General features: G+C 39.4%; 1 protein-coding gene across 6 annotated transcripts in view; it reads left to right on the top strand.

Moving 5' to 3' along the window:
- Positions 1–206: 206 nt before the first annotated feature.
- Positions 207–26,186, top strand: part of ARFIP1 (ADP ribosylation factor interacting protein 1) — a 156,637-nt gene continuing 130,657 nt past the window's right edge. For 2 of the 6 annotated variants that reach the window (XM_036763819.1, XM_036763814.1), the window contains exons 1-2: positions 4,307–4,420; positions 24,210–24,283. In XM_036763819.1, the coding sequence (XP_036619714.1) occupies positions 24,212–24,283 (72 nt within the window). In that variant the 5' untranslated portion in view covers positions 4,307–4,420; positions 24,210–24,211. Of the gene's footprint in view, positions 425–4,306; positions 4,421–24,209; positions 24,284–26,186 lie in introns of those variants that run through there. The other 4 variants (XM_036763815.1, XM_036763820.1, XM_036763818.1 and 1 more) reach the window with 4 other exon arrangements.

Raw genomic sequence — 26,186 nt, 5'->3', positions numbered from 1 at the left:
AGTGGGCGGGGCCTCCGCTGCCGAGAGACTGGGGGAAGGGGGAAAGGAGAAGTGGGCGTGGCCTCCAGCGGGGATGAGGGAGAACAGGGAGGGAAGAAGGAGTGGGCGGGGCAACCGCCCTAGGAAGACCAGGGAGGGCCTGGGCGGAGGGAAGAGAGAGAGGGCGGGGCTCCCGGCACGAGAGGTGTGGCCACCCCCAAGTCGCCGGTGGGGCCAGGCCGAACCCGAAAGATAGGCCAGCTAGGGCCCGGGCCAGGGGCAACGTGGCTTCCGGTCTCCTCACTTCCGGCTCCGCGGCTCCGGGTCGGGCTCTTCGGGACAGGGAGACCGGCCCTAGAAGGCGCACAGGGCTGTGCCGGTGGCTCGGGACTCGTAGTCAGAGACAGCCGCCGGGGCTCCCGTCCCCCCTCCCCCCGGGCTCAAGGTGCGTGAGGGCGGGGAACCGGGCCGGGCCGCGGCCGCTGCTTCTCCTCACTTCTTCCTTTGCGGTCCGCCCGCGGGCTGGGCACCCGGGGGTGGGCAGAGCCGCGCCGGTGGCCCCTGCTCCGGGGGCGTGGTCACGGGCGGTGGACACGTCGTCCGCCCCCGCACTGACTCCCCTCTCGGGATCCCCAGCCCTCCTCCCTCCCTTCCGCTGCTCCGGCTCGGCTCCCTCCCAGCCAGATGCGGGGCGAGGAGCTGCGGTCTGCCACACGGGAGGGGGGGGGGGCTGGCGTCGGGACTTCGGGGGGGGGCGTGCCTCTGGTCCTCGGCGCTTCCTTTCTGGCCCCGGCTGCACGCTCCCAGCCCTGCTTCCAAACTAAGTGAGCCTGCAGCTTGATCAAGTGCGCCCAGCGCCCGGGTCTGGCTGCGGGAGGCGTCCGTGAGACGTCTCGAGCTTGGCAGCGGCCCGAGATGGGTCCGTGGGAAACGTTCCCGAGTGCTTTCAGCGGCTGCCGGTGTGTTTGGGTGCGAGTGATGTCAGTGGTGCAACCAGAACCAAATTTTGTTGTACTTCTCCGTACTTCTCTGTACTCCTTACCCCACTCCCTACTTCTTACGTATCAGAAAAAGTTTATCTTTTCGGTAGTTCCTAGGCCCTCCTTTCCTTTCACTTTTTAAAAACAATTACTTCCTTTATCCAGCTTTTGTGTTCTTGAAACCTTTGATCTCTGGACCTTTAGTACTTGTCACTTCCTGCAGTTCTTCCAGGCCACTTTTAAGACTTCAAGTACACCAACACTCTCCCCTTCTCCTCTTCTGTTAGTTACATTTAATGTATTTAAAATTCAGCCCTTATACTCATTTCAGATTGATGATTTTTCTTGCAGAAACCTGTTTCGGAGTGAACAAGCTTTAATTTTAATTTCATTAACATAGCACAGTAAGCTTGTATTGGTTACTTAAGCCAGGCCCATTGTGTTTAAGGTCACTATGATTATGGCATTGGCCTTTCCAGTGGCTGCCCTTTACAATGGGTGCTAGGGCTGTTTTTACCTTTAAACCTTTCTTCAAGTTGTTTTGGTGTTTTGTTCCCTCTTTGTCGGAAGCCTAATAGTGTCCAATAAACGGGTCATTCAGTTTCAAAATTTTCTTTGACATTAATAAGTTTAAGTTATTTTTCCTTTGATGTAGCTGTTTGCTTTAGAGTCTGCTTCTGAGAGGTTTTTTTTTGGCCATAGAAACTCTTTTGTACCTAAGAAGATGAAATAGAGATCTTTTACAGCCTTAGAGCCCACATTTTACTGCCTTCATAAAAGAAGAAATTTGTCGGTTTGCTTTTTAGTTCCTGATCTGTGGTTTTGTGGTTTCTTTCTAAGTATGACTATCTGTGGTTCCACAGGTAATACTCTTGAGATCTAGTAGAGTTGTTTTAAAGGACTGGAAATGTGCTTTTGGTTGTGGAATATTTACCGAAACCTCACCCTGGGTAAGGCATTGTTCAGATAGAAGTTTAAACGCAGTTTCAACTTCCTGCTTCCATTTCCCTTGTGGGGCATCTTGTGGTTTGGTATTGAGGAAACACTACTTTGCTAGAGAGGGTTAAAGGAGTGTTCTTGGAAGCCTGGTCATCACAGCTTCACCCCCTTTCTTACTTCTCTGCATTCTTTCTGTTTGGTGTTTGGCGCTTTTCTTGCCGACTGAGTTTTAGTGCTAACACTGGTGTTTATTGAGTTTGGTTGTGATAGCCTTTTGTTGTTTGAGGAAAATATAAGCTCCTTGAGGGCAAGCACTGATGTAAAAAGAAAATGGATATATCCCCCCCATCCCCCCAGCAAAATAGTTAGCAAATAATACATGCTTAATAAATATTCAATAAATGAATGTGTTCAAAAAGGTGAAATTTGAAATGTTTGGTTTTGGAAGCTCATATTCTGTGATGAGCAAGCAGACCCTTTAACCTAGAAACAGAACAATTCTTTCTTCTGGCCGGCATCCCCTCCTGCCAACTTTGTGAAACGCATCTTGTCAGGCCAATTTAATTTTCTTCTTCAATCAAAGCAAGGAGGAAGATATTGCTGTAAAGTATTCTTCTTCGGTCTTATATAGTATTTAATAAAGATAAATGTAAAGTCATGCACTTCAGTTAAAAAAAATCAGAGGTACAAGGATAAAGACCTAGGGATTTTTTGACTTGAAGGCTCAGTAATCCGCAGTGTGATGTGGCAGGTTGCAGATCTAATGTCTATCAATTGCATTAATATAGTGTCCACAACAAGGGGAATGATAATCCCACTGTAATCTGCACCAGTTAGATGATACCTGAATACCATATTCCGTTCTGTGTGCTGAATTTTAAATGACCGGGATGATGAAGGGATTTGAAACTATGTCAAAGGAGATTGTACCAAAGGAAACGGGTATGTGGAACTTGGAGAAGAAAAAACTTGACATCACCTCTTCATCTCAGATTTGGCATGCAGGTTGTTCAAGTCTCCCTTCACCTTCCCACCCCCTCTACACACATATACACACACACTGTCTCTCTCTCTCTGTCTCTCTCGCTCTCTCTCTCCCTCCCTTCCTTCCTCTCTCTGTCTCTCTCTCCCTCTTTACCTAGTCCATCCTCCACTAGGCTGTCAAACTGATCTTCCTAAAGCTCCCTAAAGTTTAGGTCTGACCTATTCAACTACTCCCTCTGGCCCCTCCCTATTCAGTGAATTCTGGTGATTATCTGTTATCACCAAGATTAAGCATAAAATCCTTTGTTTGGCTTTTAAAGCCCATCATAAGCTGGCATCTTCCTTGCTTTCTGGTCTTACATCTTGCTCCCCTCCACGACCCAGCGCCACTGACCTTTCTGCTGTCTCTTGCATAAAACATTCCATTTCCCAACTCCTTCACTCTTAACTGGCTTTCTCTCCTCTCTCCACCTGCTGGCTTCCCTGGCTTTTTTGAAGTCTCAGCTAAAGTTCAACCTTTTGCAAGAAGCCTTTCTAATTCCCCTTATTGTTAGTGCCATCCTTTCAAAATTATCTGCAGCTTATCCTTGGTGTATCTTGTTAGTACATAATTGTTTGTATGTTGTCTCCCTTATTAGACTATGAACTCCTTGAGAACAGGGATTTAAATAAAAATTTCCTTTCTTTGTATCCCTAGCACTCAGCACATTGTCTGGCACAGAGATATTATATTTAATAATTAAATATATTTAATAAATGCTTGTTAATCCCATCAGTGACTTCCCAAGATTTTATATTTGGATCTCATTTGAGCTTCAATAACAGTGTGATAGAAATGTTACAAATATTTTATCCTCACTTTACAAATAGAGACAACTGAGACTCAAAGAGTTTAAATGACTTAACCACAGTTACACAATTAGTACATGTCATAGGTAAGCTTTGAACTCAGTTTTACTTGACCTCCAGCTCCCCATTCAATCCAAACCAATATTGTGTGAGGTGGAAGTTCCAGGTAGGTAGACCGAAACCAACAGAAGGAAGAACCATCCAACAACTTGAAATTTCTCAAGTATGCTGCCTTATGAGATGAGTATCTCATAGGCAATGGTGTTGAAGGAGATATTCTTGAATTGAAGAGATAACAACTCTTCTAGATGAGTTTTAAGACCCTCTTCTATTCTAAAAGTCTGTATTTTCATCAAGAAATTAGCAGAGGACCATCTTCATTGTACTGTTAACAACAACTGACTTGCAGGCCGCACCCAAAATTAGTTATTTGAAGCAATAAAGTTGGGAGAGTGGCATGAAGTGTCTCAAGGATTGGTCTGAGGTCCAAGCAACATCTTTATTTTATTGTAGGAGCTTGGATTTGGGAAGATAGGAAGAATTCAGAATGACCTTGTTGGATTTGAAGAGTACATGAAAAACTCTTGAGGATGCACAGTGGTATAGGACTGTATATCGGCAGAGTGCAGAACAAAAAGCTCCAGAAGCTATAACTGACTACAAGTTGTGTATACATGAGCAGAAAAAAGGTAACTCAAAATTGAGATATAAAGGTCCATAAATGATTTTTTATGCTTTTTCTAACCTTATCTAAGCAATCTATGACTTGGATGTCAGTGATCAACGTGACTTTGTGGCCATCACTTCACATGTCCAACAAAATCCCCTTTTCCCATATTTCTATCTCTCCTTCCTATATCTCTCCCTGCTTTTTTCCCTTCTCCTTCAACCTCTTTATTCTTCCTTTTTTTCTGTCCTTTGTTTAGGGCTGACAGAGTCACCCACCACTATTGATTTAGTCCTATTGGCAGTGCACAGGAGTCAAAAATGAGATTTGTTGATTCCTGATTTCTCTCTAAAGAGGTAGATTAAAAAAAATTTAACAGACATGCCAGATTTTATACCTCCAGATGAATATTGCCTTCACCAGAGTAGACCCCCTAGGGGTCTATACACATTTGAATGATTATAGTAGTGTTGCTCGAAACATTTTGGAAATTCCTTTTTTGGAATTGCCTTCAAAGCCTGTTTATGAGGTACATGGGATTATCAGTTTTTCTACATTATAGTCACCCTCTCCCTTTTTTTTTAAAGTTAAAACATTATTTCCAGTTTGATCACACTTATTTCACTATCCTTTGCTTTTTTCTAAAGTCAGAGAGATGGAGATTAGCTGCTATTGAATATTCAAAGAAATGTATTGCAGGATTAGAACTCCATGTCAAAAGAAGAAATAGCTCTAAATATATTTTGATCTATGGTACCACCGCTGGAATAAGTGCAGCCAAATGATTATTTTGCAGGGGACATTTGTCCATTCTCGTGTTTTTTTAGAAGTGAGTCTAATTTCTTTAAAGAAACTAGTTTCTATCCTTTATCAATTATCAACATTCTGTTGAGAAGCTAGAGGAAATTTTTAGAAAATTGATTAAGGTAATTAAAGGGATAGAACTTGGTTCTTTGGGGGAGCATTAAAAGCATTGGGATTTTTTTTTAATCTTAGTGATATAGATGCTAAGAGAATACTTGATTCATTTTTGGCAATCTCAAAAGCATTTCATACATTTTGATCTTTTTTTTCTGTCATTTGAGACAGAGGAAGTTTTTAGTTAAAAATGGAGAGAAGTTAGTTGAACATGTGGATAAACTTTTTGACATAGTGATAAAATTATTGGAGTAGTTAATGAGAGGTAGTTCAGTCTATGTACCTGGAGATCATTCAGGAAGGGAGCAGACATCAGTTTGTCCTGGAAGGTTTAGTCCCTTGAAGGCAGGGAACAGGACCAGGTAACTTTTACAAGGACCTTGGTCTGATTTTTAATTGCCTTGTCACAATGAATTTGTAGTCCTTTAGTCCTTTACATTGACTTTTGGGAATCCCTGGGATAATAGCAACTAAGGACTAGTGTGGTTGAGCAGAAAAGGGAAGCTTTTGATTTAATTGGAGGGACAAATGTTGCTTAAGCTAATGACTATCTTGTGCATTATTGTATTCCCAACTCTTCCTTGCTTATAATTAGAACTCAGTGAGGTTTTGTTGAATAAGGAAATTAAATATTCCAGTTTGGAATGAAACTTAATATCATCTTTGTTTTTCCAGTTTTGGTTTCTGATTCACTGGTAAGATGAAAAAATTTAAGGCTGAGTCTCTGTTTTTGTTTTAATTACTATAACTTTAAATATTGTTTGAATTCTTATTTTTAGTTAGTTGAGTTGATGAAATGTCATTTTCATTTGCCCCTTTTGGTTCATGTTTTGTTTATTTAAATAGTAGTTATCATATCTTTGTTTTAAGAAAGTAAATCTTTAGCATTTTTGGCATGTTTTAACTGCTTTTCTGGAGTATATAGATACTAACTTTTCCAGGGATATACATTTTATCTATACTGGGAATTCTTTTTTTTTCCCTGGGTAATTAATAATCAATTTATTCAGTAGGCTAACTAATAACCAATAAATTGATGGTCAGTGGTTTCTCTCAGCAACCAAAGACAACATTGTGGAGAGGCTATAAGCTTTAATATACTTTTTTTTTTCAGATTTTTAAAATTTTTTTTTATTTAATATATTTAGTTTTCAGCATTGATTTTCACAAGAGTTTGAATTACAAATTTTCTCCCAGTTTCTACCCTCCCCCCACTCCAAGATGGTATATATTCTGGTTGCCCTGTTCCCCAGCCAGCCCTCCCTTCTGTCACCCCACTCCCTTCCCATCCCTTTTTCCCTTTCTTTCTTGTACGGCAAGATAAATTTCTATGCCCCATTGCCTGTGTATCTTATTTTGTAGTTGCATGCCAAAAACTTTTTATTTTTTGTTTTTGAACATCTGTTTTTAAAACTTTGAGTTCCAAATTCTCTCTCCTCTTCCCTTCCCACCCACCCTCCCCAAGAAGTCAAGCAATTCAACATAGGCCACATGCGTATCACTATGTATAACCCTTCCACAATACTCATGTTGTGAAAGACTCACTATATTTTGCTCCTTCCTAACCTATCCCCCTTTATTGAATTTTCTCCCTTGACGGTGTCCCCTTTCCAGAGTGTTTGTTTTTGATTACCTCCACCCCCATCTGCCCTCCCTTCTATCATCCCCCCCTTTTTTATCTTCTTCCTCCTCCTTTCCTGTGGGGTAAGATACCCAACTGAGCGTGTATGGTATTCCCTCCTCAGATCAAATCTGATGAGAGCAAGATTCACTCATTCCCCCTCACCTGACTTCTCTTCCCTTCCTACAGAACTGCTTTTTCTTGCCACTTTTATGCAAGATAATTTACCCCATTTTATCTCTCCCTATCTCCCTCTCTCAATATATTCCTCTCTCATCCCGTAATTTTATTTTATTTCTTTTAGATGTCTTCCCTTCATCTTCAACTCATCCTGTGCCCGCTCTCTCTCTCTCTATATATATTTATATATATACACATACATATACACATACATACACACTCGTATATACACAAACATATATATATATATATATATATATATATGTATATATAAATATATATGCATATTCCCTTCAGCTACCCTAATACTGAGGTCTCAAGAATCATCCACATCATCTTTCCATGTAGGAATGTAAACAAAGCAGTTCAACTTTAGTAAGTCCCTTGCAGTTTATTTTTCTTGATTACCTTTTCATGCTTCTCTTGATTCTTCTGTTTGAAAGGCAGATTTTCTATTCAGCCCTGGTCTTTTCACTGAGAAAGCTTGAAAGTCCTCTATTTTATTGAAAATCCATATTTTGCCTTGCAGCATGATACTCAGTTTTGCTGGGTAGGTGATTCTTGGTTTTAATCCTAGCTCCATTGACCTCTGGAATATCGTATTCCAAGCCCTTCGATCTCTTAATGTAGAAGCTGCCAGATCTTGGGTTATTCTGATTGGGTTTCCACAGTACTCAAATTGTTTCTTTCTGGCTGCTTGCAGTATTTTCTGCTTGATCTGGGAGCTCTGGAATTTGGCGACAATATTCCTAGGAGATTTCTTTTGGGAATCTGTTTGAAGGAGGCGATCGGTGGATTCTTTCAATTTCTATTTTGCCCTGTGGCTCTGGAATATCAGGGCAGTTCTCCTTGATAATTTCTTGAAAGATGGTATCTAGGCTCTTTTTTTGATCATGCCTTTCAGGTAGTCCAATAATTTTTAAATTATCTCTTCTGGATCTATTTTCCAGGTCAGTGGTTTTTCTGATGAGATATTTTATGTTGTCTTCCATTTTTTCATTCCTTTGGTTCTGTTTTATAATATCTTGATTTCCTGTAAAGTCACTAGCTTCCACTTGCTCCAATCTAATTTATAAGGTGGTATTTTCTTCAGTGGTCTTTTGGACCTCCTTTTCCATTTGGCTAATTCTGCCTTTCAAGGCATTCTTCTCCTCATTGGATTTTTGGAGCTCTTTTGCCATTTGAGTTAGTGTATTTTTTAAGGTGTTGTTTTCTTCAGTGTATTTTTCAGTATTTTTGGGGGTCTCCTTTAGCAAGTCACTGACTTGTTTTTCATGGTTTTCTTGCATCCTTCTCATTTCTCTTCCCAATTTTTCCTCTACTTCTCTAACTTGCTTTTCCAGATCCTTTTTGAGCTCTTCCATGGCCTGGGACCAGTTCATGTTTTTCTTGGAGGCTTTTGGTGTAGACTCTTGCACTTTATTGACTTCTTTAGGCTGTATGTTTTGGTCTTCTTTGTCACCAAAGAAAGAATCCAAAGTCTGAGACTGAATCTGGGTGCGTTTTCGCTGCCTGGCCATATTCCCAACCAACTGACTTGACCCTTGAGTTTTTCAGCAGGGTATGACTGCTTGTAGACTAAAGAGTTCTATGTTCCACGCTTGGGGGGATGTGCCAGCTCTGCCACACCAGCACAGCCTCCTTCCCCAAGAACCCCCAGGCCGGACTGGGCTTAGATCTTCAGCAGGCTCTGCACTCCTGCTTTGATCCACCACTTAATTCCTCTCGCCAGGTGGGCCTGGGGCAGGAAGCAGCTGCAGTTGTACTTCTGTAGCTGCCCCACCTCCACTGCCCCAGGGGCTGGTAGCTGAACCGAACCCCTTCCACTCCCGCAGCTTTTCCCACTAACCTCTGTTGGCTTTGGTGTTTGTGGGTTGAGAAGTCTGGTAACTGCTGCAGCTCACTGATTCAGAACGCTAGGGCACACTCCACCCGGCTCCTGGTTTGGTTGGTCCGCGCTGCTCACGCTGGGCTGTGCTCCGCTCTGCTCCCAGCTCCCAGCTCCATGCGGGATAGACCTCACCCAGAGACCATCCAGGCTGTCCTGGGCTGGAGCCCTGCTTCCCTCTGCGATTTTGTGGGTTCTGCAGTTCTAGAATTGGTTCAGAGCCATTTTTTATAGGTTTTTGGAGGGACTGGGTGGGGAGCTCACACTAGTCCCTGCTTTCCAGCTGCCATCTTGGCTCTGCCCCCTATACTGGGAATTCTTAATTTTTGAAAAATTATTACACTCTTTGACTTAGAAGTAGCTTTATTTCTCAGCATATAGTAATTATTTTAAAATAAAATGTTTTAAATTTGGGGCATAGAATTCATAAGTGATAGCTAATAAGAGCCAACAATACTGGGAAAACAGTTGGGAATTTACTGATCTAAATGATTTATACTCTTCATTACTAAATTACTAAGTGATTATAGTCTTCCTTTTATCAATTTATGATTAGTAAAATTTTGCCAATAATAGTAGCTCCAGTCATTTGGATGGTCAGTTTTTGTCTCACTATGTTAATTTTTCTTTTTGTTACCTATCAGATTAGAGGACTCAAGTATCCAAAGTGATATTTTGAAATTTAATGATAATCATGGATTTCCTCTGATTCTGGTATCATTGTATTAAAGTTTTTTCCATCCCTGTTACATAGATTAGTTGCTGGAAAGTCCATATAAATATAACTTTCGTGGAAGATACGTAATTATATGAGTAACTTCCAAATGCACGAAAATGACAGTCAGTAGCACTAATAGTGTATGAAATAAAATATTAGTAGCATGTTTAATGATTTTTCCTAACACATATATAATTAAAATTTGCTGTATTCATCCAAAATTAGAAATGATTATTTAGTAACAGAAGTATATTAAAGAATTATAGAATTGGAGCAAGAAAGAACCTTAGAGGCCTCTCTTTAAAGATAAGGAAGAAGACTGGAAAGGTAAGAAGAGGCCAGGTAATGGAGGACTTTAAAAGCCAAACAGAAGATTTTATATTTGGTCTTATAGCGAACAGGAAGGCGGTGGAGTTGATTGAATGGGACAGTGGTGCTTGGGGGTGGGGATGGGAGAAGAGGATGATGTGGGTCAGACCTGTGCTTTAGGGAAGACCATTTTCCAGCCTAGAGGAGACTGGACTGGAGGGCACCAAGGGGTGGAGACTTGAGTCAAGGAGACAAACCAGCAGGCCGGAGGAGAGGCTGCATCATTGTCAGGGAAGAGAAGGGGTATTTGAGAGAGGTTCTGAAGGTAGAAAAGAGAAGAATTGACAACTGATTAGATATGTGAAATAAGATGGAATGAAGAGTTGGGTTGGGAGCATGGTAGTACCCTCAACAGTAATTAAGGAAGTTAGAAGGGAGAATTTTAGGGCAAAGAGAATGAATTCAATTTTGGGCATGTTGAGTTTAAGATGTGTATGAGATATCCATTTTGAGATGTTCAGTCGGTAAGTGGAGATGTGAGATTGGAGTTCAGGAGGGAATTTAGGACTGGACAAGTAAATCTGAGAATCATCTACATGGAAATGATACTTGAATCCAACACCAGCCCTCCATCCCCTTTGCTGAGTGCTATTTAGGGACCAGTTAATCACTTTTTATATGATCCTTGCTTTTTCTATTACCTTTTCTTCTTCCTTTAGATGAATTTTACTTTTGTTACTGACTATGGGGAGAGGAATCCGCAGAACTGGAGGGGACTTCAGAGGCTAGGCAGTCTATTACATCAGAATAAGAATGACTTCTGTAGCATTTCTTCCTGGTAAATCGACACATAACCTGTTGTCTTTCCTGGAGGACTCTTAGCAAGAGATCACGCGCGCTCTCTTACAAAGCTGCCCGTTGCGGTTTTGGTAACTTGAATCTTGAAGATGTTGTTTTCTCCCATCCAACTAAATGTGTCTCTTCACAACTTCTCCCGACTATCCCTACTTCTGTCCTGCCAGACAGAAAAAGTCTAATTGTTTTTTCCACATTTCTCTTCTTAGAAACTCTTTATTCTCTTAAAAATTATTGATGACCCCCAAGAGCTTTTTATGTGTGTTGTAATTATTATTTATCATATTAGAAATTAAAACTGATAAATCTTTAAAGTATTTTTCATTTAAGAACAATAAATTGATTTCAAGTTAGTGTAACATTTTTATGAAAAATAACTTTTTCCAAAGCAAAATTTAGTGAGAAGTGTTATTGTTTTACATCTTAGAAAAGCTCTTTAATGTCTGGCTTGACAGTTGGATTTTCATATCTTTTTATTCTTTTACATTCTGTTGTTTTGGTTGAAGCATAAAAAGAAAATCCAGCCTCACACTGATATGTAATTAGAAAAGGAAACAGTATTTTAATAGCCTTTTCAGATAATTGTGGATTTCTTCTTTGATACTGTTCTAAAACTCAATAAATGGCAGTTTCTTAAAGGTTGGTTGCAATATGGAATCAGAAAACATACTGCCCATTTCTGTCTACCAGAATATTAAAAAGAAGTATATTCAAGGCTCAAGATTTCATAAAGTTAATAATTTTGATTCTGCTTCACCAGAGACATTCTTAAGGGAATCACTGCCTTGATTCATAGTAAGGCACCAGAAAGTTTACCTACCATTAGTTTTATACCATCAGCACAAATGTCAACACAGTTATCCTAGGATAAACCATGAGATTCAAAAAAGTTATTCAGCACTTTAACTATTTCAGCACCACTTGAGTTTTTTGCCAAGCCTTCACATAAAAGGAGATCTTTAACAGTTGGTTTTGATACCAGACAAATCTAAGCAAAACAGCAAGTCCAGCCACATCTGGAAATTCACCTATTTGTAAGCCAAAAGTACAATTCTGTAGATGAGATAAAACTCAGTCTTTATGTCTACAGTCATGTATTTAATTCACAGGTCGTACAGCTTCTGGAAAACTCCTTAATGCTCATGAGACAAGGCTAATAATGACTTAGCATTAATGTGAAAATAAATTTGACCTGCAAAGTCAAAAAATTCAACAAAATTAACCAGGGTAGTGTGCCTCTCCTGTTTTCCATCCACCTCTGCCAAGAAGTAAGGAGAGGTTTCTCCTCCTATCTCTTTGGTGCCAAGCATGGTCATTATGATGGACTTCAAAGCACTCCTTGTCAGTTGCTTTATTGTCATTGATCTACTGAATTCACTCTGCATTTGTTCATATAAGTCTTCAGGTGTTTTTTTGTATTTATCATATTCATCTTTCTGTTAGATTTATCAAGTTCTGAAAGAGGAACGTACCAAAGTGATCTGTAATTCTTGTCTTACTGTCCTATCCATTTTATGTTGTCATTTCCTTATCTCTCCTGTCTTTAAATGTAATGGAATTTCCTTCTTTGCCTTCTTGACATTATCTCTTTTTGATATGAAATTGTGAAATCATGATTGCAACTCCTGCATTTTCGATTTACCTGAACCATGAATACATTCTATTTGACATCCATTTTAACTATATGTCTTCTGTTTTTTGGTGTGTTTCTTGTATGCAGCAAATTTCTGGGTTCTATTTTTATAATGAATTCTTCCCTACTTTTCTGTTTTATGGATGAGTTTAGTTCTTCTATGATATATTTTTAATATTGAAAAAAATTGGGATATAAGTCAGTTGAAATAAAGGTAGGAATGCTATCTCCTTGTGAATAAGAGGAGAAATTATTAACTTGGTTTTATAGCATACCTGTTAGGTAACATTCCTGTAGTTTCTGAATTAAATGTTTAAGTTTATTTTGCTGAGTTGAATTCAACAAATTATCAAGTACCTACTGAAAACAAGATTCTGTACTGATTTCCATCAGAATGATAATTTAGTTTTAGTGTTTTACAATGTAGCAAGTACTTTTTTTCACACAATCCTGTGGGATAGGTAGTATTTAGTATTTTCATCCCCATCTCAAAGAGAGAGACTGGCTCAGTGATTGTCACACAAGTACTAAATGTTGGAGCTTGGCAGATGAATTTGGTTCTTCTGATTCCAAGGCTGGGGCTCTTTCCACTTCAGTATGCTGCCTCTCAATATATGTAACAATCATTATGATTCCTTGGGGAGAGGAGCTATGAAATTTTTCTTAAAGTTACTGGAAAAATCAATAGTTGTTTAAGTGCTTACATTGTGCCTGGTGCTGTGCTGTGAAAGTACAAAAGAAGCATAAGACATGGTCCCTGCCTTTAAAGGATTTGAGAAGACTCATGAATTCATGAACAGCAGTAGAATACTGTTTGTAGTAAATTGCTTAATTGTGTAGGACAGTTAATTAGTGAATAATTATAACATGATGCATGAGCATAACAATAGAAATAAGAGGAAGTAGAGAAATCCAAATTGCTGCAGTATCCATTATTTTCTTTGGAAGGTTTTTATTCTTTATTCTGTTACATTATAATTCTTAAAACATCAATTTAAACATGAATTTTCCTGTTCTTAATCATGCTTCATCATCATACCAAGAAAATTCCTTTCTCATGTTTTTTCTTTGTTTTTTTTATGAGTGTGTATCACTCTCCTGCCTCAGATTACTACCCAGTTTAATAGTCTGGAATGAAGAGGAGAAAAAAATTATTCCTCTTCTTTACTTTCCAGTGTGGTCCCATGGTTTCTAGCATCCATGATTGTTGTTGATGGAGGGCAGTGGTTTTATCAGAGTGAAAGTTTAGTCCACCCCAACCAGAATAATAGCCAGCGTTTCCTGTTTTAGCCCTTTGATTTAGTCTTGTAGCAAAGTTGGTAACAAAGAACAGCAATGAGAGCTGGGAAGAGCTGGACCATTTCTTCAGGGTTAGAGAGTAGTTAATCCAATCTCACTTCTCAAATGTGACCCGATTTCCTTATACTAGTAATAGATCAACTAATATGTACTGAGTTTAAATATTTATTTATTTATACGAAACATTATAATTAGTTCCATGAGACATAATGTTGGTGTAACCACATTATAGGAAAATTTAAATTCAGAAGTGCATGGTCTAATAAGGCATGGTCTAATGATGTAGTCTGGTTTGATAATATTTTGGTAGAATTTGGTTACATTGTATTAATGACAGTATTGTGGATCCATTCGTTTAGTTAGATCTATTAAGCACCTACTCTGCCCCTTCTTCCTAACTTTGTTAAAACTGTTCAAGGCACCACCAAGGTACCTTCATCCTCCCAGTCACCAAGGCTCCCAACGCAGGTGTTAACCTTGACTCCTGATTCTCTGTCACTCCACATATCCAGTCAGTTGCCATGTGCTATCTTTTCTACATTCCTAGCATCTCTCACATATACCCCCTTCTCTCCTTTGACATTCATAACCTCATCACCTCAGTATTGTAGTAGCCGCTGGTTGGTCTCACTACTTCGAGTTTCTCCTCACTGCAGTCTGCCCTTCACTCATCTGTTAAACTGATCTTCTGTAGCAACAATCTTGCTAGCAGCTGCTGTATGGGTGTAAGACCCACCACCAACAAAAGCTGTTAGCACAGGTTCTTTGATCTGCTTTATTAAGGAAAGCAACATTAAGGGGTCAACAATCTTACTTTAATCCAACACACAAATATCATTCACTTAGTTCAGGAGAAAAGGCCAGCAACCTGAACTCCAGAGCAAATATAAACAAATTATAAACATACACAATATAAACAGACCAAATCACAATTCATAGTTACTAGGAAAGCATCAACGTCTGGGTTAACAATGGCTGCCCAAAGTCTCCACATCAGCACTCCTCCATGAGTGAGAGCCCCAGACAGAATGGTAACCTTTGAGCTTTTATACTCTGTTCAGGGCTCAGAGGATTCACACCTAATCAGAAAAAGGGTGTGAGCTTGGGACTTTACACTTGGTTAGCAAAAGGGTATGTGCCTGGAGCTTTGCACCTAGTAAGACTCAATCAAAGACAATTAATTTAGCATTCTAAAACAGTAAAAAAGTCCCACCTTAATTACCAATACATCTTCCTACAATGTAGGTCTGATCATGTCTCCTATATCCATCCTTCCCCATTGAGTCAACACCAGTGGTTCCCTTTGACCTCTTGGATCAAATAAAATGATCTGTTTTGACTTTGAAAACCCTTCAAGACCTAGCCCTTTCCTACCTTTCCAGTTTTCTTATACCTTACCCTCCTTCATGTATTCTCTAATCTTCTGACTATCTTCTTTGCACCAGACACTGCATTTCTCCCTTTTCACTGGCTGTTCCTATCTCTGGAATTCTCTCCCTTGTCATCTCCACATCTTGGCTTCAAATCTGAATTGAAAATCTCATTTTCTGTGAAAGAAGCTTTTTCATTCCATCTTAATGCTAGTGCCTTCTCTCTAAGAGTGTCTCTAATTTATCCTGTTTGTATAACTTATCTTGTTTGTATATAGTTGTTTGAATGTTGTCTCCCCTCTTAGATGGTGAGCTTCTTGATAACATGGACTGTTTTTGTATTTCTTTGTATCCCTGGTGCTTAGCACAGTGCTTGGCAGTATGTTTGGCAGGTGCTTAATAAATGCTTATTGACTAACTGTGCTAAGTGCTGGAGGCACAAAGACAAAAATTGTATACTGCCTTCTGTGAAGGAATTAATGGAGGTCAGGGGGGCAGGAAGAGAAGAGGGCAAACAAGTTTTTAGTTGAGATAGTATTATGTGAGATATACTAATGCCTAAAGAAGGCCCTTGCTCGTAGAAAAGAGACAGGTGAAACAGCAAATGAGAGTATTTTATGTTTCAGCATTTTCTGGCACATATTAACCTTGGTGACTTTGAACAGTTCAGTTCATATCTTTGAGCCTCATTTTCTTCATTTCTGATGTGAGGAGTGTAGACTCCAGGACTGGAGGCAGTGTGGTACCATGGAAAGAACCATGGAATTGGAGTCAGCCCTGAATTTGAGTCTTGCCTCTTACTACCTCCCTTCTCTGGGCCTCTGTTATGCATTTGTAAAATGAGGGGGTTGGAACAGAGGAATTCTGAGGTTCTTCCCTGTTTATACTGTGATAAAAAAAAATAGGCTATATTATGCAGCAGCAAGTTGTATGGCATGTAATCTTCTAACTGAATGGTATCCTGTGTGATTTGGCCCCATGTAGTTTTTCATTGGAAACTGGATTAACCAAAAGGCATTTTTAAGTACCTACCATTTCCTCTTCTCAGTTGCTTAAATCTTCCAATTCTTTTTTCTAGACTTTTTAATTCATTTTTAAATTCTTGCTTCATTTTTAAACTCTTCTAGGTATTCATATAGTCCTTGTAAAAATTCAGGTTTTCCCCCCCATTTTAGTCTCTGTTTTGCCATTATTGTGAAGTTTCTGAAATCATTTTGAAGATCTGTAGATTTGCAGTCATTTTTGGTACTTGTCAGTCTTTTCTTTGATTTACTCTGTTCTCTACCATTTGAGTCATGGCCAGGTTTTGCCCGCTGCTGCACTTTTGGGTTGGTAAGGCCCTGAGTTCTTGAGCTGACCTTTACTTCCTAGAGTTAGCTTGAGGTCCTCACTCCCATCTTCCCATCTCTGAGATTTAGAATGCCTGATCTTTAAGCCATCTCTAGTCCCTTAGGACTTAGTGACCTCATAGCCCCTGGCCAGGTCTAATTGCTATAACAGTGTGCTCACTGTTCCTACCAGCTGCTTCCCGTGGGCTTCCTAGGTCCATAGCCTGGGGCTTTCTAATCATCCTGTGGCTTTCCCAAGGAGCCCTCCTTTTACTCTTGCTGCTTCAGACAGGGAGCTTTGAAAGCCTCATGTTCCCTCTGTGTTCTGGCTGACCCTTCCTTTACTGGAAGCCCTTGCCCATGGGCTTCTGAGTGACATTTTGCACAGTTCTAGTTTGTAAGAAATCATTTACTGTTGTTTCTCATTGAATTTCATAATTATTATTTGATTCGCTACAAACTTCAGTGTCTTGGTATAGTAGGTGTGTGGGAGATGAGAGGTCTGCCTTTCACTTAGGAAGCCAACAATATTGGCTGGAAGTCACTGCCCTTTTCTTAAAAGAAGATTCCCCATAGCCAGTGCCTTGAGCTGTTGTACTGTTTCTTTTTTTTTTTTCTGTTCTATTGCCACTTCTTTGAAGAATAAACTACATTTTCTGCTTTCAGTCCTTCATCACCTACTTACATTCTATCCTAGCTTTGGTCCTCTCAGCAACTATCTCAAAAGACCTTGTTATGGTCTTACCTAGTGGCCTTTTCTTTGTCTTTTTTCTCTTTGACACTTCTGCCACATTTGACATTGACCATGCTCTTTAACTTCTTTCCTCCCTTGAAGAAAAAGAAATAAAAGTAGCATAAATGAGCATAGAATAAAACTAAATAAATTGAATATAGTAATAAATATCAGCAATACCTGAGATAAATGGTTCACTGGAGAGGGAAAAGTAATTGAAGAAAAATACAGCAATAAGATATATAAATTGCAACATGTGTTATAATCGTTAACAAATATTACAGGTAACTAAGTAAAAAAAGGAAAATACATTATACTCATATGATTTTTAAAAGTATAACATTTATCTCTAGTGAAAAAAACTTTTTTAATATTTAATTTTCCCCCAATTATATTTAAAAACAATTTTTAACATTCTTTTTTTTAAAAGTTTTGAGTTCCAAATTCTATCCCTTCTCCCCTCTCCCTCTCCCCTCCCTGAGACAGTAAAAAATTTGATATAGATATACATGTGAGTCATGTAAAATATTTCTATATTAGTCATTTTGTGCAAGAAAAATCGAACAAAAAAGAAAAAGAAAGTGAAAAATAGGATGATTCAGTGTGAGCATTCAGACAACATCAAATCTTTCTCTGGAGGTGGATGGCATACTAGGGAGGAATTTAATGGACTCTGAATCTCTAGGAGGAGTTTATTGTCTGAAGCCATTGAGTAGCACTTGGATAATGTCTTTAAGAATAGTTTGCATAAGAAACAGATTTCTTGTGTTGACCATTAATGAAGAGGTACCATTGAATCTTAGTGAAGTCATTTCTTTGGTGAGAAAAGCTATTATGGTCCAAATGCATTGCTTTCTGATGATCTAGAGATATTAGAGAAATTGAGACGAGTGGTTAATTAACTGTTTATTAGACTGTCTCTGAAATATTAGACCTTTTGTATGAGCCTTTGATAATGCCAGATTGCACTCACTTCTTTGCTAAAGTACACTTGAAGTGTTGGTATTCTTTGGTGTTATTGAAGGCCCTATATGCTTTAGATCAGAAGTTCCAAACTTATTTGGCCTACTGCCCCCTTTTCAAAAAAAAAATTATTCAGCTCCCCCATGGAAATCTACTTTCTTTTAAACCTTTTATGGTTTAAAAAAATTTGCATCATTTCAAAAAAATATATAAAATATATTTTTTACAATGACGCATCTTAAATTTAACAATTTATTGTAAATTTGTGGGGTTTTTCCTGCATTGAAATTTTGATGACTCAGTATTTTGTCATGTAACCATATATAGTATTGTACTGTAAACAAGTCATTACATGTATTTATTCCTGCCGGTGCATGCTGGACTTCCCCTTCCTGACAATGCGTGACACACTTGCCTGCCAACACTTTCTTGTTAAGACCTGTCATTGGACTTGACCACTGATCGGTTATAACTTGCATTTTGTGTGTTTATTTGGAAAATAATGTAATCACTACGACTTTAACTCTGTTGCACAACAGAAGAATCATGTACGGATGGTTTTTCAAAATTTTCTTCTTTCCTCATGCTTTCAACATCCCCTCTTCTGCGGCCCCCCCCCCGCCCCGGTTGCACCCAAGGCTACTATCATCCCCCTGATCATCAATTCCAGCACCCAGGCGGTATTGCCCATTTTGGGAACTTCTGCAGATAAATGAGAGGGAGGGAGAATTGTCATTCTGTAATAAAAATTTAAGAGATTTATTTGTATTCTCATCCTTCGGAGCATAGATTTAGAGCTGGAAGGGACCTCAAGAGGTCATGTAGTCTGTCCTTCACATTTTACAGATGAAGAAACTGAGGCCCAGCATAGTTAAACGACACATAAGGTCACACAGCTAAGTAGTAGTAGAATAAGGCCTCGAGTTGCAGTCCAGTGACTCTAGATTCAACACTTTGTACCATTCCATATTTTCTCTCCAAGAGGACAATCTATTTGTGTATGGATGTAAGCTGTAGAGCTACCTGTGAGACCAATCTTTTCCTTAAAGGGTTTTTAATCTCCTTAGGCAGCGTTGATATCCTAGAGTTCTAGACCCCGATCCAGTCCTTCTTTCACTTCTTGTGGGGTCTTTTGTAATAGCTTCCAGCCTTAACCCTGTCCAGTTTGTCTGCCAAAGTAATCTTTTTAAGCCAAGTCTCATCGTATCATGCCCCTGATACAAAACCTTTCAGTGGCTCTCCAATTTCCTGTAGGATAAAATGCAAACTCCTTACCCTGGCATGTAAAGTCTTCCATAATCCAGCTTGTACCTACCTTCTGTAGCCTTAACTTGCACTACTTCCCTGCATATATCCTGCATCTTAGCCAAACAGAATTATTAGCTGTTCCCCAAACTCAGCATCTTCCATGTTTGTACATTTGCGCGAGGTTTTCCTGACACCTAGAATGCACATCCTCTTCAACTCTTTTTCTTAGAACCCTTGTCTTCAGGGCTCACCTTTGGTGCTTCTTCCTCCCTCAAGCTTTCCCCAAATCCTGCCAGTTGTTAGCGCACTTTGCTTTCTGGTATTATATGTATGTGTGTACCTTCTCCTGTATAATGGAGCCTACTTGAAGGGAAAGGCTGTTTTGTCCTTGTATCCCTAGGGCCTAGCTTGGAGCTTTGCACAGAGTAAGCATTTAATAAATGCTTGTTCAATTCAATGGAAACATACAGCATATGCCTGTTTTTTGAGAGTCTGGAATTATAATCAGTCCTTGCTTATTCCAAAAGAATTTGGGATTCTGTTATTGCAAAGTAGATTAACCGAATAGAAATACAGCAATCACTATATGGAAAAGTAGAAATACCATTGTTAGAAGCCAGTTTAATATTCTGAATGTTATAATCTAAGCAGAACTCTTGATTTAGATGCCTGACTATACAATTAATCGGCAGAGTTTATACAAAATGTACCAAGGTAAGGAGATTGGACCTTGATCGTGATCTGATTTTGCAAACTTGAAAAAAACATCTTGCTGTTGCAACAGCATTTTAAAAAGCATTAAAGCGTGTTCGGCTTTTAAACCTTTGTCTGCGCTGACGTGTCAGTGAGCTCACCTTGCATTTTTATTACACTAGTGACAACTGATGCTCGAGATGAAGGAATAGTTTCCATTCACCTGAAGCTGAATTTGATCAATTAAGCCATAAACTTAAAATACAAACAAAATTAGATAATAACTTGTTGACCAGTGTCTGCGGATATAGCATTTTATTAATGTTATTAGTCTTCGTATTAATTATCAACAATATTATTGAGAGTGAGGATACCTGAGTCCTAGCTCCTGCTGTTACCATCTAGCTGTGTGACCTTTTGGGGCCTCATTTTCGTTCCTGATCAGTGAAGTTCTAGCTCTAAAAAAATTATATGAAACTCTGAAATTCTATTCCTTTAATAATACAAATTGACTTTTTCTTATACTTTTTTTCTCCCTTATATTTTGGTGTTGAATTTTAGTTGCTTGGCACTTTGCATTGAAAAGATTGGTGATACCTGGTTTGTCTTGATTTGTTTTGTTTTCACACGTATGAATTGGGAATGAGGAGGTTTAGTTAGAAATAGTTCCATCAGTGGTCTTTGTAACTGGAAAAATTCTTTGATGAGAGGCTTTGTTCACATTACAGACTGTTCATATTACATAGAAATTTATCAGACTGTATGTGCATTAGTGCTTCAGAAGAAAATAGCTTTGTAGGCACTAAATTATAGTCATGACAAAGTTATGCCCCACAAGCTTTCTTAAGTGGCCATGACCACAGATTCTCTCTCTTAATATGACCAGCCATCCTGCAAGTTTCCTCATGTGAAAAATAAGAGAGTTTGACTGATGGTCTTTAAGGACCCTGGTAGTTCTACTATAATTTATGTGATGTGCATGCTGGTTTACAAAAGAAATAGGCTGGAGGGCCACACATCCATCAACATTACTAAAAGAAGTTAAAACACATTTCTGTAGTACCAGCACAATCTTTGTTAAAATTTTATTTTAGCAAATGCTGAAGTATTTTTCTGACTCAGTTTTGAGAATCCATGTATATAATCTAATGTGACTTAAAAGGGGAGAGGATAGTTTCTGTAAGAGAAAGCTGTTTCTCTTAATGATGTGTTTCCAGATATGCTACCAGACTCTGTGGCTACAGATGGATTGAGGGGGAAGTATAAGACAGAGATGTATGACTGGAAAGATAATGGAAAAGGGTAGGAGTGGGCTCTCCCGCCTGATCTGTGATATATGCATGTAAGAAGTAGAATAAAGACCTTACTAAAGATATATATGACCAGAAAAGGAGGCAAGTTGGTCACATGGTGAGCCAGAGATGGCGCAGATGGACAGCCTGAGCCCTAGTTGTATTGGTTTGCACAGAGCATTTTTAAAAAGTGAAAGGGAGGCATAGTTCTCAGGGTAGCTCCTCTCCTGAGGTTTTATGGGGATATGTAGACAAGTATCATCTCAACTAGTCCAAAAAGATTTGGAAGCATTGAGATCTGCAAAAGAGAACTCACACCAGGGAAAGTGTGGGGCTTGCTGAGGGTCTCCCCATTTCAGTGGAGATGATTATTGGCCCTGTTATTTAACATTAAGAGTTGTGGAAAGGACTTGAGAATTCTGTTTGATTGTCAATTTCATGTTATCTATCTTTACCAGTTTTTCTTGTAGGTAATGATAAGGTTTCTTATACCCATCTCTGTTATCAGGTTAAAAATGCTTAGAGCCTAACTCTGTTGCTTTGTGTTTACCTTCACCTTGAACTTCAGTTGCCAGGAATCGAATTTATTAGCATGGTTTTTGCTCTCCACTGATCCAGTTACATTCAAACTTTTATTAAACACCTTTTTATGGGCCAGAGGCTCTGCTAGATAAAGACAAAAGCAAACCAGTCCCTGTCCTCAAGCCCTTGCATTCTGCTGGGGAAAACAAAAAAAGTAAATACAAACTATATACAAAGTAATTTTTAGTGAGGAAATATTAACCATTGGAGATCAGCACAGGCTTCTTGTAGGAGGCTGCACTTGAGCTGAGTCTGGAAAGCATAGGGGAGGGGGAGAGAACACTGGAGGAGTGAGGAAACAGTTGGTACAGAGGCCTGAATGTGAGAGGGAATCAATATCTGGTACACAGAACAGTGAGTAGGCCAGTTTGTCCAGCGTGTGGGTGCTCATGGGAATGAGAGTAATGTGAAATCCTTCTGGAAAGGCAGAGAGCAAGATTGGGGAGGGCTTTAAATACCCAACAGAAGACTTTGATGTGTATCACCACTTCCGTACAATTCTTTTTCATATATTTCCATCAGCCTTTCACAGAAAGTCTACTTCATGCATTAGAGGCTGCCTTCTGGGTTTGTTTTTTTAATACTGTGGAGTAACAATATGGAAAAGAAGATAACTTGTATTAAAGTTAACAAATATTGAAAATAAGAAATTCTTTGGAAATCAGAGATTCAAAACAACTGTAGAATACATGGAGGGTAGTAATGTGTAATAAATCTGGAGAGGTAGGCTGGGGCCAGATGGTGAAGGACTTTAAATGCTAAACAGGAGTCTGCGCTTGTTTCTAGAAGCAGTGGGGAGCGGGAGAATCACACTGTCCAGTGTGTGCTTTAGGGGAAGTCCCTTTGGAAGCTGTGTGGAAGAATGATCATGTGAGAAAGATGTTTGGCAGCTGATTAGTTACGTGGACTGAGAGAGACAGAAGAATCAAGGAAAACTCTAAGGTGGTGAACCAGAATGACTAGAAGAGTGGTTCCACTCTAGATAGTAATAGAGAAATTAGAAAAAGGTGTAGGCCTCAGGGGAAAGATGATAAGCTCTTTGGGTATGTCATCTTAGAGATGAAGAACTGGTGCCTCTGGGGCCTTCAGTGAGTTTCTTTAAACATTGTTCATTCTTTGGATAATGGTAAATTAATTGCAAGTCTTTGCCAACAATAGTGAAGGTAGAATTTAATAGAGAAGTACAGGTATTTTCTAGCATATGAACACAACTTAAAAATGTCTCTTTGGAGGGCTGGTAGCCATTCTCTTTTTTGCTGCCATAGGGGGTTCCTCCCTTTATGCTAGTTGCTGAAGACCCATGACCTATGACCCCTGCTGCTGAATTCTGCCCTCTCCTTCAAGCTTGGTTGCAGGTAGGGTTGGTTAGAAGGGATAAAGAAGTGGAAAGAAAGTGAAGCCTATGTCCCTTCATGGGGTGGTGACGAGAGGGGGATGGAGGAAGGAAATGAAAACCTTGCTCCTGTTGCTTGGATCCTCTCCCACACCACCTCACCCCAATTTATTATCTTTTCTCCAATACTGCTCTATCCTTACTAACCCCAATTTCAAATTTATTTTCCCTAAGTCTCCATCCTGCCTCCTTGCCTCCATCCTGGCTTTTCTCTTCTCTTAGATCTGTAATCCCAAAATCCCTTTTTTAGTTCCAGGCCATGGAAGCTACAGCTGGTGGCTTTGAGGTGGGAAGTCCCTATTCCAAAGGCTGGTTTAGTAGTAAATTTTGGTATCTCAAATTGAAATTTTAGTAAGGGTGAGCTTAAAGACTTAAAGTGTCTATAATGTTGCAATAAACTGAACCCATTGTTCAGTTTTATCAAATCTATTAAAATACATAGAAATTTTTACCAATTTCTATACTTCAAAGAACTGAAATCGGTTAAAAAATCATTTTCAATTCTTCTATGTAAGGAAAAAATAGTTGCAGAGGTGACATAGAAAATAATTTTATTTGACATTGTTCAAATAATGTATCATGATAAGCACAAACTGTGCTCTGAATTATTTCACAGTTCCACATCATAAGGTAGTATTCAAGATGGTAGTTAATTAAGAAGTGACACATTCTTATGCGTGGATAATGCTTAGTTTGGGGAAAGTAAGTTTACACATAATCTTGGTGAGCTAACACAGTTTTTCTGGACCCTAAATAATTAATGAATACTCAAAACATTTCACTTGTAGGTATGTCCGACCCCAGCAATGATTCCACAACTCTTGGTGCTTCTAATCCAGCTACAGAAGAGCAGGATTCTGAGGTGATTGGGTGATTGTTTTGCATTACTTTGAAAATTTAGTCAATCTCGGTAACATCTTCAGGCTGTCCACATTAATCACACACTCTAAACATTAATTTCTTGTGTGAAAGTTACAGCACTTCGGTCAGAGTTTTCTCCCTTGTGTAAATGAGCATAGCTTAATCTAGTAATGTCTCATGATTGTTTTTCAGACCATAGCTCTGGAACCAAAAAGGACTTCAGGGGCCGCTTTGTCTAACCCTCCCTCTGCTCACCCAACCCTACCCCAGCTTTATTTTTTGTTGTTGTGCAGATGTGTGATTTCATTAGTATGATGTGAGCTCCTGGCATGCATGTAAATTCTCTGTCCTGAGCAGGTCAAGAATCTAATCCTAGGGTAGTTTTAGAGTTTGCTTGTGGGTCCTAGGTGGGTTGGTGGTTATCTGGCTGCTGGTACATGCCAGAAGCAGAACTTGAACCGAGTTCACTGATTCTAAGACCAGGCTTCTAACCACTCCACCATGTTGTCCCTCTAACTTGTGGGTCTCATTGTCCATGTGGAGTAAATATGATCCTATTGTGGCTCTTTAAGAGAAGTGCTTGAAGTCAGCTGTTGCACGTAACTGTTGAGGTAGTAGTACATGCAAAATTAGTATTATTCTATATATACTTTTTCTAGTTCATGAAAGCAGGAAAAAAGAAAATAAATATTTATATTATATTTCAGTCAAAATCAAATCATCAAATGCTTCCTGAGCCACACCTCTTACATAAGACTACTAAAAAGAGTCCACCCTGGGCAGCAGGCCTAGGTTAGAGTGCAGACTCCATCACGAAGTCATTCCACTGCTTTGGGGCCTTTTTTCCCCATATATAAAACAAAGACGTTGAACTTGACTGAAATATTTGGAATTAGAAGAGACCTTAGAAACTGTTGCTCAACTCACTCATTTTAGACACGAGGAGTCTACACAGATAGTATCCAAGGCTCTTTCCAGCTCAGACCTGTTATGGAAGACCCTGGGCTAGATGTTTGTAATGTTCAAGATGGAATTCAAGTTACCTGGCTTTTGGAATCAGCTGACAGTGATTCAAAACCAGGTAGTTAAATGAGGTCCCATAGTGTGGAGTTGGCAAAACTCGACATCTCTAAGCTCTCCAGCCCCTTTGGATAAGATTCTTTGATTATAAAATTGCCTTGTCATATGCTATCTGATGAATCAATATCCAGGTTAAACACTCTTGAGTCATTAGAGAGAGTGTTCAGACTGATCGGACCCTGTGTCCTCATCTTCACCCTCCATTGCTGTTGTTAAACCAGCTCTCCAACAGGAACACTGAGGCATAGTTAGGAGCTAAGACATTTGACTCTTCACTCTCTGTGATGCCCTGGTATTCCTTACTTTCACTAGCTTCTGCCACTGTCCTCCCATCTTTCTACCTCTTTTGCTTCCATTGCTTCTGGAAATAGTGTTTTAATGTACTTCTCTGTTCTTCTTTGTGTCTTCCTCAATGCTGACTCTCTTCCCTGGCTGCCATTCCTTTGTATAGATGGTCTCTCACCTTAGGATGTAAAGTCCTTGTGTGCTCCATCGTAAGCATGGTTTCATGCCTAATCTTCTTTTTCTGTTCTACATATGTATATATGTTCTCATTTTATTTGGTGTTTAAGTTCAAGATTTTTTTTTTAATGAGAAAAAAGAATGTAAACTTCTCAAGAGTAAAGACTGTCTCTCACTTTTGTTTTTTTATTCCTTGAGGGAGAGGCACTGTGGCCTAGTGTATAGAGAGCAGGCCTTGGAGCCAGGAAGACTTTGGTTAAAGTCCTGCCTCTGACATACTGTCTGTGGAATCATAGGCAAGTCATTTAGCCTTTTAGTGCACTAGGAGATCCTCCAAGACTCATCAAAGTGCAGAGAAAAGT

Source organism: Trichosurus vulpecula, chromosome 6 (assembly GCF_011100635.1).
Source record: "Trichosurus vulpecula isolate mTriVul1 chromosome 6, mTriVul1.pri, whole genome shotgun sequence".
Classification (NCBI taxonomy): domain Eukaryota; kingdom Metazoa; phylum Chordata; class Mammalia; order Diprotodontia; family Phalangeridae; genus Trichosurus; species Trichosurus vulpecula.
Note: the sequence above shows the minus strand (reverse complement) of the source record. Positions and strands in the feature narration are given on the sequence as shown.